Source organism: Silurus aristotelis (genome assembly GCF_946808225.1).
Source record: "Silurus aristotelis genome assembly, chromosome: 24".
Taxonomy (NCBI): domain Eukaryota; kingdom Metazoa; phylum Chordata; class Actinopteri; order Siluriformes; family Siluridae; genus Silurus; species Silurus aristotelis.
In genome coordinates, this window is record NC_139597.1 from 6,798,485 (window position 1) to 6,811,136 (window position 12,652).

The 12,652-nt window shown below is 41.4% G+C and overlaps 1 protein-coding gene across 29 annotated transcripts in view; it reads right to left on the bottom strand.

The window, feature by feature from the left end:
* pcloa (piccolo presynaptic cytomatrix protein a) overlaps nt 1-12,652 on the bottom strand; it is a 64,628-nt gene that overhangs the window by 26,018 nt on the left and 25,958 nt on the right. For 23 of the 29 annotated variants that reach the window (XR_014531425.1, XM_083528755.1, XM_083528765.1 and 20 more), the window contains exons 4-7: nt 11,187-11,516; nt 4,641-8,865; nt 2,785-4,328; nt 43-2,101 (exon numbers count right to left, since the gene is read on the bottom strand). Coding sequence is in view for 28 of the 29 variants with exons in the window: in XM_083528755.1 (XP_083384881.1) it covers nt 43-2,101; nt 2,785-4,328; nt 4,641-8,865; nt 11,187-11,516 (8,158 nt within the window). In the remaining variant the exon portion in view is untranslated. The remainder of the gene's footprint in view (nt 1-42; nt 2,102-2,784; nt 4,329-4,640; nt 8,866-11,186; nt 11,517-12,652) is intronic. The other 6 variants (XM_083528764.1, XM_083528770.1, XM_083528751.1 and 3 more) reach the window with 1 other exon arrangement.

Consider the following 12,652-nt stretch of genomic DNA (forward strand, 5'->3'; position numbering starts at 1 on the left):
TGGAAAGTAACTGGTATCGTAGCAGAAGGAGAGCAAAATTACCTTCACTATCAGACATTGTGCCCTGTAGGTCATCAATGAGCATGTAGCTGCATCCTCTAGTAGGGTCCTCCCTGAGATGCTGCTGTTGGGGATCCTGAAGGGAGAGACATGACCCAAACTGGTCACGGGAGTCGGCGGATATAGGCGGGAGCGGACCTGCAGATGCCCGTGCCATACCCATCGGCTGACCCACCGGACTCAGTGGGCTCTCTTCCTCAGAGTTTTGTGCCACAATTGGGATTCGCCCACGCCCACTTTGACCGATAGGCAAGCTGGTAGGCTTTGTCCTACCTGATGGTGTCTGATAGGCAGAAGTCTCTGAGGAAGGGTCACCCTCTGATTTGAGCCTCAAGGAGGAGCTAGAGATGTCTCTTTTGATGGACAGGTCCAGGCCATACATGGAGGAAGGCCTAGAGGAAGGCCGGGAGCGGGTCCCACTTGGATAAACAGAGTCCTCTCCCAGCGATGCCCTTACCCCTGAACTCAAGTTTAAACTCTGGCCTAAGTTAAGTGAACCAGCCAAACTAACCCCTAGATTTGAGCCCAGGTACTTCTGCTGATCAGCAATGTTCTTACGAAGCCCAAAAGTGATCTCATCCTGTAATAATCTGCTCGATCTTGGCGAGGCACCGCTAGATCCCAAGTAGCTGCTATAATCTGTGTCTAAATTTCTACTGTCCTGGATAGAGTATTTTCCAATGTTGCTGGTACTTTTGTGTTTCTGGTAGAGCATAGATGTTGGAAGCTGTTTGGCTGCCTGCTTTTCCAAGGTTAATCTACTAATGCTGTACTTTTCTGTCTTAGGGAAAGCCCTATAGCCTGCACTTGTTACACTTGTGCTCGGAGTATAGTGGTGTGAGAGGCTAGCCAACTGTTCTAAGCTCTCAGTCCCTCCTGTGCTCCTCCTAAATTCTTGCTTTAATTGCTGCTTAAGAAGCTTCAGTTCATATGGTTCTTCCATTGAGTCTTCATCATCTTGAGTCTTTCCATAGGAATGAAGTCTTGAGGAGCTGCCAAGATAATCAGTGCCAACATCTGCTGCTGTGCATCTCAGCAGGCGCTCTGCTTTGGCAAGTTCCCTCTCAGCAATTCCATAACTGGTGGATGAGAGACCAGATGGGCTTTTGGTGAGCTCAGTTGCATCCTCTAGAAGAAGGTAACTTCTGGGTGTTTGGTGATGTTGATCTAAGTCATAGAAAGAGTCTGCAGAAACGTTGGACATGGGACTTCCTGCTATGCTGCCTCCACGGTCTTCCAGGCTATGCAGATCTAGATGATTGCCATACTTCCCTGCCAAATAAGAGGAGTTTTCATAGTTAGTAGACACTTTGGTGGCATCCAGTTCAGACAAAAGTGTAGCTTGTTGTCTTGCTTTTTGCTGTAGTAGTAGCATCTGGTGGTAACTCTGCTGCTGTGAAGCAGTAAGAGAGGGCACAGAAGAGTATATGGATTGGGACTGATAGGGTTGTTGAGTCTGGTACAAGGACTGCTGATACTGTGGGTAATGATACTGGGAGTACTTGCCATACTCATATTTCGTCTGTGGTGGAACAAACTCTTCTAATTCGGATTGTGGAGCGGTGTGAGGTCTTTCAAGTACAAGTCCACTTGCGTCCTCTCTGCCATCACTTCTTCTTGTTTCTCGGATATTGCTCACTTCACTGTCAGACATATAATCACGGTCCTCTGCAACACTTTGCAGATATGCTCTTTCCCTTTTCTCTCTTTCCTTAAGCAGAGCATCTTTCCTTCGGTTGATGCCCATCTCCAGATAGCGCAATTTAGCATCAATCTCTTTCTCTTCCTCATCCAATTCAGCCTGTTTTTTGCGAAGTTTAGAGGATTCCCGTTCTACCAGATCCAGTTCACGATCGATATCCTGCAAGATTTTTGCCCTTGCCATGTTGGAGCTTCGACAAAGACGGCGGCGGGCAGATGCAGTGCTATATGCTGCTTGGCCACCATTGGCAGCCTCCTCCTCTGAAGGTGGGTTAGGAAGGGTTCGCTTTACTTTCTTTTGTGTGCCAGTGGGAGTGCTACTTGGAGAGCCTTTACCCTGCTAAAAGAAAAAAATATTATTTACCGTACATGTAAAAATTATAACTTTTCAACATTTCAACATATTGATATTTTCAGTGCCTGGCTCCCTGAAGTGCAAACCATTTTTCATGATCTTTTTAGCATCTGTTTAACAAGTGAAATGTATGATAAAACAAGACTCTACCTGATTTATGTTACTAAATACTTTTATGTGGGTTTTATCATTAACTTTAGCTTTTAAATTAATCTTAAAACTTTGAACCCATCTAATAGTATTTTAATTATCTTTAAAATTCAAAACACAAACACTGCATAAAGTCTAGTAGAGAGCAACAGCAGACCACTTCAAAAAGACATATATGGACTCTGGAGTTTTTGTTCTGTTGTATCAGTGAGTTTTTTCATTAGTGTTTTATCAGGAGGGAAATGTGACAAATGCAAAATTTCATATTGGCTATTATATTTTTTAGAACCATTCTTAAACGGGTGCAAAAGCAATAAACGAAATGTAATAGTGCAAGTAAACTGACAGAAATAACAATAATAAACCATTAATTAAATACAGGTATAGCACAAGATAAGTATGATCGATAATTTATACCACTCTGTTTTATGCATCTTAGAGTTTTTCATTATACATCTTAGAGTTGTTCATTAGGAGTAGTATCTTAAATATCAAATGCAAAAAAAAGGTGTACTCACAGTATAACCCTCAGAAAACTGGAAGTTGGCAGCTCTTTCTTCTGATGTAGGACTCATAGGTTTTGGGTCAGATAGTGATCGCTGTAAAACTTTTGCCCTTGGACTACTAGGAACCACTTTGGATGGATCTGCAGAACATATTCTCTGTGGGCTGGTGTCTCCACTTGATTTCTCATAGGACACAAATTCAAGGGATTTACTAGGGGACATACAAGGAGATATTGGTGAATAAAGGACTTTGGGGGATTTAGGAGGAATGGGAGAAACTTGTAGAGAGGAGCTATCTGTTTTGAGAAGTGGTGACTGGCTTATTTCTAATGGGGTGGGGCGTCTCTTGGGAGAAGAAGGTCTGTCAGAGTTAGGAAAATCAACCCTAGTATCTGTTTGCACAGTGTGCCCTCTAAGTGTTCCAGCGGAATCTGTCTGTACAGAAATTTCTGTAAGGGCCTGCACTGAAACTCCACAGCTATCAACAATACTGTATTTACCACCTCGTGGTTTGCTACGTCTGCCACGAGTTGAAACTTCCCACTCATCTTGATCTTCATCATCTGTTTGTACACAGCTATCGACACTTTTTTTCGTAGTTTTCTTTTTTCTCCCAGCAGAGTAAGCTTTCTCTGTATTGTCTTCTTCATCAGTCTGACAACCACTGTCCATCTTTTTGTCTGTCCCCACAATATGACCAAGGCTCTGCTCATGAATCTCCTCTGGATACATTTGTCTGTACTTTTGCTCCTCTAGTTGTAGCCTCAGCTGCTCCTGAAGCCTTTGAATTTGTTCCAATTGCTCCTGTTGCTGAGCATATGTTTCTTTTTGCATCATGAGGTGAGCTTGTCTCTCTTCCTCTTGTTGACACAGGATCTGTTGTTTCATGACCTGTAGCTCTTCAAGCTCTTTCTGAACTAGAAGTTGCTCCTGCTCCCGAAAGCGCTGGATCTCTTGCCTTTCCCACTCTAGTTCCTCAGCAAGACGTTGCTGTTTTATCTTCTCCAGCTCAAGAATCTCACGTTCCATCTGATACTTTTCATCACCTGGAAGCATGGGTGAGGAGAGAGCTTCTAATGATGCCGCAATTGCCTCAAGTGAGGCATCTGTGTAGTCCAGTGATGCAGCTGTGGTTATCGTTGGAGCTATCTCTGTTCGACCAGCGGAGAAAATATTTTTTGAAGAATTTATCTCCAGGTTCAAAGGCATGTCATCCTGCTCCTCAGCTGTGGTCACAGCAACAGTGGAAAGGAAACTATGTGATCTAGTGAGGGGTTGATTTTGCAGATTTGACAGTGATGGCATTGTATCACTAGTATGCATGCCTGACAAGGAGTTGTATGTTGTACTGAAAATAGATCCAGGTTGGGTAGTTATAGCATATGTAGAAGGATTAGGAGCTGCTACAGAGGAGTAAACCACACCATTTGAAGATCTCAAAACACTAGTACTTCCAAAATGAGATCCAACAGCCGTTATTCTGGCTTGGGAGTACTGGGGGATTGTAACTCCGGTAAATGCCCCTGTAGCTTTGCTTGAGTAGTCTACAGCTTCACCTGTTAAAAATTCATATTTTAAATAATAATTAGACCAGGTTTACACCAAGTTTGGAATAGACAGAAAGCCAAGCCATGCTTTTTTCATTAAAAGTTTTTGCAAGGGTTTGGAAAATGCAAAGCGTATAGAGTGGCATGCAGAGATACACAAAATGTAAAAGGAAAAATGCAAGCATGCAAAATCCCCCCCCCCCCCCCAAAAAAAAAAAAAAATTACATGCTTTGAAATGAAAAAATAAAAGTCTCAGATGGGAAGGAGTAACTGCAACTCAAAATGACATCGCTGAGAAAGAGCTGCAACATCGCACTGACCTGACATTTTTCCAGATGAAAGATCTACAGCACCATCCACTTCTCCATTGTAGTCAAACCTATTTTTACTTTTGTACAGGAAGAGACCAGCTTCTGCCAAATTTGTGTCCGACATAGAAGGCTTGATTCCTCCAAGTCCTCTCATGCCATAGGGTGAGCGATCATATTGGTAGTGGTCATCTCTGTAGCCAAAACGATCCTCTGGCAGTGGTGCTGATGATTGCTGAGTGGCACAGCTACCAGCAAATGGAAGCTTGTACACTACATCACAACACACTGCCTTTCTTCCTGCTGTTAGATCTACTGGCTTGCTATCATCCTCTGAGATGACTGTTGTAACCACCTCTAAAGATGACCCATCTACAGACACCATAGTCTGTACTGGCTTACCAGCTGTGAGGTCAATTGCACCAGATACACAAATTTCCAGTTCAGGTGGAATACTTGTGCTAACACCATTATTTACCATTGTCGAAGCTGTAGGTGCAGAAACAGAATGTGTTTTGCCTAAAGTTGTGGAGAGATTGATTGGTTTTTCTGGCTGAGAATCAACAGGGCGATAAATTATTTGGGAAACGGGTTCAAATGATTTAGACGTTGTTAGTTGTAGAGGCAATGAAGTGACTTGGGAAATATTATTGTTGGCATATTCTATAGTATCTGTGCAAGTAAGGATGGTCATGCTGTCAGTTACCACAGATACTGATGAAGTATCAGTGCTCAAGTTCATTATGGATGAGTGGACTGCACTTTGCTGCCGACCATCGGCAATGAAACACTGCCGTTGGGTCTCCGATGAGGACAGATCTACTCCTTTCATACGTATATCTACATCTGCTTTTGGAGCACGCAGATCAACAATCACCCCAGAACGATAAGCATGTCCATTCTGTACTTCTAATGGTTGGAAGTTTATATCTCCTTGGACCGCTATTATTCCAGTAGCTCTTGGTGTTGGAGGTGGTGTTTGTCCATGCACAACAGACACTGTTGTTCTTTGGACTTCATTAGTTACAACTTGGATACCAACAGTTGGAATTACAGATGAGGGCTGTGAAGCTGAAACTGCTTCATTGACATGACTCACGTTAGAAATTACGTTTCCTGGATCACTTGTCAAAGCTAATGGTACCATATTTGTTTGCGTCTGTGGTGGCAATTGTGTTTGTGGCTGGGCCTGAAAATCAAACTGTAAATGAGACTGTTTACTAGGTGATAAGGGACCAGAACTTGTTCGGGCTTGGGTTGTCACACCTTCTATAGGTGAACCAGGCTGGGATGGTAAAGTAATAACCACATAGGTATCATATAATGACTTTCCCAACCTAGGAGATGTAGGGGTTTTTATCGGTGATGCGGGCCCTGTTCTGATCTCAGATGCAGGACTCAAATTCAAAGCAACTTCTTCAGTGCTTGTTGGGAGTATGCTTGGTCTCACTGGAGAATAAATGGTAGAAAGTGGTTGAGCACTTGACATGGGTTTTGGAGCTATGGGTGGCTTGACTGCCTCCATTTGTCTGTGGCTGAATGTCAGGCCTGCAGGGATTGTGGATGGCTTTGGAGGGACTGGAGGAGGAACATGTGGTTTGAAATTTGGTGCCATACTTTGTCTCACCTGTGCAATTGGACATGTACTTGGTATACCAGACAGAGCTGTTCTTTGTGGAACCTGAGGTGGAACCTTTTTGGGATAAACAGCAGGCTTAGGTAACGTAGGTGGAGGTAAGGGAGGGGGAGCAGGAATGTCAGTTTTTTCCTGAGACACACCTCTGCGTAGAACTGCTGGTTTGGGTGGGACAGGTGGGGCAGTTGATATTACACTAGGTGCTATTGGAGTGTATTGTGGTACAGTAGGTAAAGGTGATGTAACTGGAACAGGTCTAGGAACTATACTGGGAGTCGGAGCAGGTGAGGCATCCACTTGAGTCAAGGCTGAAGACTTTGACAAATTAACAACACTTGGCTGGTCTATTGGTTCAGTCATGGGAGCCTGTGATGACACCTTCTGTGATGGTGATTCTGCCCTTGATGAAATAGGATCAGCAACAGGCCCTGAAGCTTGCTTTGAAGCTGAAGAACCGGTTGTTTTTTCCTGAGATAAATTGACAGCAAATGTTGTTGGCTCAGTCACTACAGCATGTGTAGAAGTTGATGTAAAACCTGAAACTGTTTTATCATCCCGATTTTGATCTACAGTGCTCTCTTCACCGGATTCCTCTTCACCAGAAGAACACTGAGTCACTGTAAGATCTGGTATAGGAAGAATTCGTCTCTGAGGGAAAATCTCTGTTTTTTCAGTAGTAGTAACTTGTATATCATGGGTTAGGGTTAGGGCACTCAAATCAGAAATTGGTTGTGTTGGGCTAGTGCCTGGTGTTAGAACTGCTCTCTGCTTCTTCATAAGTTCCATATAGGCTTCTTCTGCATTTAACAGTGGTTTCCCATCCTTCCCAAACTGGCCAGAAATGCTTGTGGAGACTGTGTCCTGTCTTGTGTCAGGTGTGTCTCTGGCACTAGAAAATACACCATCTTTAGTTGTGTCTGTTGTGTGAAATTCCCTTACAGTGTTATCTTTTTGCAGCTGTTGCTCTTTAATTAACATCTCTTTCTTTATCTGCATCATGTCCTCATAAACTTCATCTGGTGATCTCAGCTTTTTTGCTTTTTCTGGAACAGAAATCTTATCTGGTTCTTTCCCTACATGTGCATCTTCAACCAGGGACTCATAGGCATAATCTTCAATTAACATTCCACCATATAAAGATTCTTTTCCAGGTGGAATATCCTCTGTTGATGGAGATTTTCTAAGCACTATTTCCTGATAAGCTTCATAAGAAGTGTGCGAAGGTTGTTTTTCTGTGGTTTCCTTGGATTGCTTATTAGCATATTGTTCATCTGTTGGAGAGTACAAAGACACAGATGTTGGCAGATGATAGACTTTTTGAACAGCAGCGATCTTTTCTGGAAGAATCTCAAAACCTTCTGGCTCAGATTCCATGCTTGGGGAAAAATCTGAACAGGAGGATCTACGGATTTCCTCCATCTCTGCTTCCTGACGCTGCTCTTCAGTTGGAGACGCATCTTCAATTGGTGAAAGGTTGCTTGGGGGAGTCTTTGGTCTTTCTCTCCTTCTCTGTGCTCGTATTTCTTCTTTATCTTTCTTTGATTTCTTACTGGAATGCTTCTCCTGTTCTTTCAGGAGCTCTTCTTCCTCACGAAGCTCTTCTTCTTCAGATGAATCTTCAATAGTGGGTAGCATTTGTCCTGGCTGCCGGTGCTTTGCTTTCCTGTGCTGTTTGCCCTCACTACTGCTCTTAATATGGCTTGGGCTGCTGCTATCACTGTCTTCATCAAGAGAGGAAAGTGAAGTTGGAGAGGTGCCTGGAGTAAAGCTAGATGCATGTAAGCTTGAAGAGCCTTCCCCCCTAGACCTATCATCCGGAGAATCTGTAAGGCTCTCAGGTTCACCATCATCTGAAGTCTGACGGACAGTGGCTACAGTGTTGAGTTCGATGGTTTTGAAATGGCGAATACCAGCACCATTTTCTTTACAGGTCTGCTCCCTTTTACTTGGTTCCTCAATTTTAGTCACAGATTTTATACTTGTGTGGTCTATCTCCTCCTCAGGGTTAATACTACGGTGTTTTACCAGGCCCCTTGCCTTTCTTGAATCATTCTTCTTGATATCTTCTTCTAGTGGTTTGTTTTCCTGATCAATATTTTTTTCTTTAGTATGTTTTTCCTCAACAGATGGTGATACATCTTCAGGTGTGCTTAGAGCCATAATCTCTTTTTCTGTCGACACTGCATCATTTATTCCTATATCTCTTTCTTCACCTGGTTTACTTTCCCTCTCACTGAGAGGTGAAGATTCTCCCTCACTACTGTCCTCCAGAATGTTTTGTTTAAGCTCTATTGGGACAAGCAGCTTTTTCTTCTCTTTTTTAGACTCTATGGCATCACTACTCTGCCTGTCTTCCTCTGAAGTGAGTTCTGGAGACTCCACTGGGGACACTTCCAGTTGGCACTTGGTACTGTCTAACTCGCTTTGTGATTGTTCTATAGAGGCTGTGGTTTGACCTTCAAGTATTGGAAGAACAGAAGTCTCTAACTTGGCTAAATCTGAAGGACTGGTAGGGCTGTATTCTTGGCTGACGCTGTCTTTTTTAGTAGGTTCCTTCAGAAGCTCTTTGTCTTCCACAGACCTTGTAGCATCTTCTATTTTCTGCAAGAGAAAAATAAAATGCACTAATTACAATGGAGATCAGAATTCAGAATGATGCTTTAATAGTGGTTCTACAGCTAATCTAAATGTGTGGTTAGCTAGGAGTTTTTTTTAACGGATTTACATACAATTACCTGTCCCAACTTCTTAATAACAATAGGGTTTATCAATGGGTTTGTTCCATCTTGATTTTTCCCTTGAGTCCCTGGAGATTGTACTTCCCCAGATAATATTTCTATGTTTTGTTTACTAGCTACAGGAATTGGAAGGATGGGATTTTCTACAGGATCTAAAGCATAGATTCTGTTGTAACTATTAGATTGTGTGTTTATGAATTTTTTAATAGGTTGTGAGTCAGGTTTTACTCTCTGTTCACCTCTAACCATTTTAGGATTTTGGTAAAAGGAATCTAAAAATTTTATTAGTGGTACATCTTGTTGCAAATTAGACTTAATTTGTGTTTTTAATTGTATGTTGTCATGTAAATCAACTGCGGGCAATGGAGGTTCTTGTGTTCTCTGGTTTGATAAAACAACCTGTATAGTAGACGGTTCTGGAATATTTCTTGAGGCTGTGTCTGTGGTTTGGTTGATTGTTTTGTTCTCAGGCACTGAATTGTTTCTACTCCTAGGAAATTCCTGGTCTCTTATTGCAGATAGTGAATCGTGCCTTTTAACCACACACTTATTTTCAATCTCCACACTGTCATTGTTAGTTTTCACTGTTTTTTCCTTTGAAACATTTAGCACATTTTCAGCTTCAGTTAACGAAGAAGATGACATTTCTGGTATTATGCAATTTTGATCTAGCTTACCAGTTTTCTTTGCTTTCTCAGAGTGCTGTTCGCTATCTACACTTTCTCTTCTTAGTGCAGGTTCTAGTGAGGGCTCAAACACAGACTGTGTATCCACTGACAACATAACCTCTCTCATTTGAGAGGACAGACATTCCTCATCTATGTGGGATATTGCTTCTATGTTTGTGCAAGTATCAAGTGCAATCTTTTCTAATTTGAAAACATTGGGCTTAGAGGTATGATCATATATTCTGTCAGAAGACTCTGATTTGGTGTCTTCTACGTCCTCATTTTGTTCTTCTTCTATTGTAGTACTATCAATAATTTGTATGATAATACCTGCTGGAAACATTTCAAATGAATGAGTATTTTCATCAGTGTTTGCTATAACAGAGCATGTACTTGAAGGGACATCCAATGTTGTAAGACATGGAGCGTGTGGTATTTCATCTAAAATGTCATGTTTTGTTTTTAGTTCTGATTTTATCAGCTCATTGGGAAATGGGAAGGCAAAGCTGGCACATTCTGGTGTTTCAGCAGGAGGAGCTTGAGTTTCTTCTGAGCTCTTGTATGCTGTAGCTTGTGCTATTGGCTCTTGTTCAACTTTAGATTTTCTTCCTGACTGTTTCTCTTCTGCCTGATCAAAATATCTGTCCTCTATCCTATGATTCTCAGCCTCATCCCTAACTGAATCTACACATGGATTTCCAGAGGGAGAGCTATTCCCTGTTTTAATTTCTACCTTATACTCATCCTCTACAAATTCCCATTTTGTAATGTTGGGATGCTTAGAGGTGTGAGCAAATATGTGTTTTGCATCAAAATGATTGTCAGGCACAATCTCATTTTTAACCTCATCTTTGCGAATAACTATCTGAACAGGGTGTAATGGTTTTTCGGGTGTAAAAAAACTTTTCAGATTATTGGTTGAATCATGTCCTATATTAACAACTGTTTCTTTTTCTGTCACCCTATATGAACTATCTGATAAAGCTTCTGCATTAGTCTGCATATTGGCCAGTGAAGCAAATTCCTTTGTTGAAATTTCAGCTAGTGAAACCACATTAGTACCATGATTACTTGTGTGATGACCCTTTTCACTGTTTCCATCTGAAGCGATAATGTTCTTGGATTCATTAATGTCTTTTAATTTTGATTTTGTCACTTGTAATCTGTCTAGCCTAATCTCTTCCTGGTTATCAAGTACTGTGACCTCGCTGGAGTATTTATTAATACTTTCCTTTGGTTCTGCAATATTAATATGATTAGAAGGTGAAACATTCTCTACTGGTTCATGCTGCTCAGGCTCACTTTCTCCTCCCTTTTCATTCTGAGCTTTAGGCTCAGTTTGTTCTACTATTCCACACTGTTTGGCATCTGTCTCCCTAGCATCTGCTATATCTCTCAGGATAATGTCAGCAGGAGGGACAGCAACACTGATGGTCTGCTCAGGTGGAGTGAATTTCACAGTTGTGTTTTCATATGCAGTGTCAAGTGTTTGCTCTTTGTTTGGCTCAGGAACTACCTTTGTGCTCTCCACTACTGCCAGTCCCTCATCCTGTTTCACTGCAGCTGACTCTAATACATGCTTAGCATCAGCTGTGGCTGAGTCATGCTCAGACTTGTCAGCTGGAGCCTGAGTTACACTAGGGGTCCGGGTGAGCGCTTTGGTTGGGGGAGCAGTGACAGTAGGAGCAGAGGGTGAAGGGGTTGTGGAGGCAGCTCTGGCTGGGGAAGAGGGAGGAGTAGGTTGCGATTTAGCTGGCATCTTTGAAGGAGAAGGTGGAGGTGGCATGTCCCCAAGTTGTCCAGAGAGAGCCCTTTGGGTCTGGCAGTTTAGGCAGAGCCACTCTTTCTGTAAGACAATAAGCAAATAAACAGGTATGAGTAACACAGATGTTAAGCTTGCCATGAGGCATGGCACGAAAAAAAAGAATACTTGATTAACAAGTAAACTGTTGTATTACAGCTAAGGCATTAAGGCATAGTGCATTTCATATTCAACAAAGATTTTTGCCAATCCTTAGGACATGGGGACATACAATAATGGAAAAAAATATTATATTACAATCATCAAGGAATTCTAAGATGATATGCATCATGACATATAGGTTTGCTAACAAAATACCAGAAACATAATTGTATGGTATTTAATCATATATATATAATAATATTTTTGTACTCAATACATTTAATAATAAATTATTTAACATTGAACAGGAATGAAAAATGTAAAAAGAGTACTATGCTATCTACAATCTTCAAATTCACTACAATCTACAAAGTCACTACAAGTGCATTTCAAACAGAATCCATGGCTATTCTAAAAAGGTGGATGTTATCCATTAAATACTATGAACAATGATGATCATGGCACAATTTATTGTGATACCATTATTATTTCATCATGGATTTCTTCCTTCTGGAAAAAAAAAAAAAGAAAGCACACAACATCTGATGCTTCAAAATAATTTTCTAACACATACTGTGCTTGTCGACTACCACAGTGGACAGCTGATTGTTTTGGAGAGAACTTCCAGCATAATGACTTAATGCCTGTATTTAGAGACGATTAAACCTGTCAGCAAACAAACTGCCGACTCAATAAAAGAACTGCAGCCTGCAGTTGTCTATACAGAGCTTGATTCAATCTTTTAGATCACTTTGGAACAAGCTTTTGCAGTTCAGCGTAGCATAATTAAGACAAACCTGTAACACAAAATCAGTTCATAATAACAATTCACTTTTCATGACATTTCATGAACAATGTTATAGTGCAAGCAAGGCACCCAGCATGTGACTAGAAACAGCAATGAAAAATATATATATTTCACAGTCCAAATAAAGCCATTGTTCCATGAAGCATGACACTCCAGTGGCTTACATAAATCCTGAGTTTGCTCTCTTACATTTGATTGTTGAAAAGATGAGCTGTACTATGCTCAGCGTCCCTGTTATTCTCCTCTACAATATAATCTAAATTGAGGATGC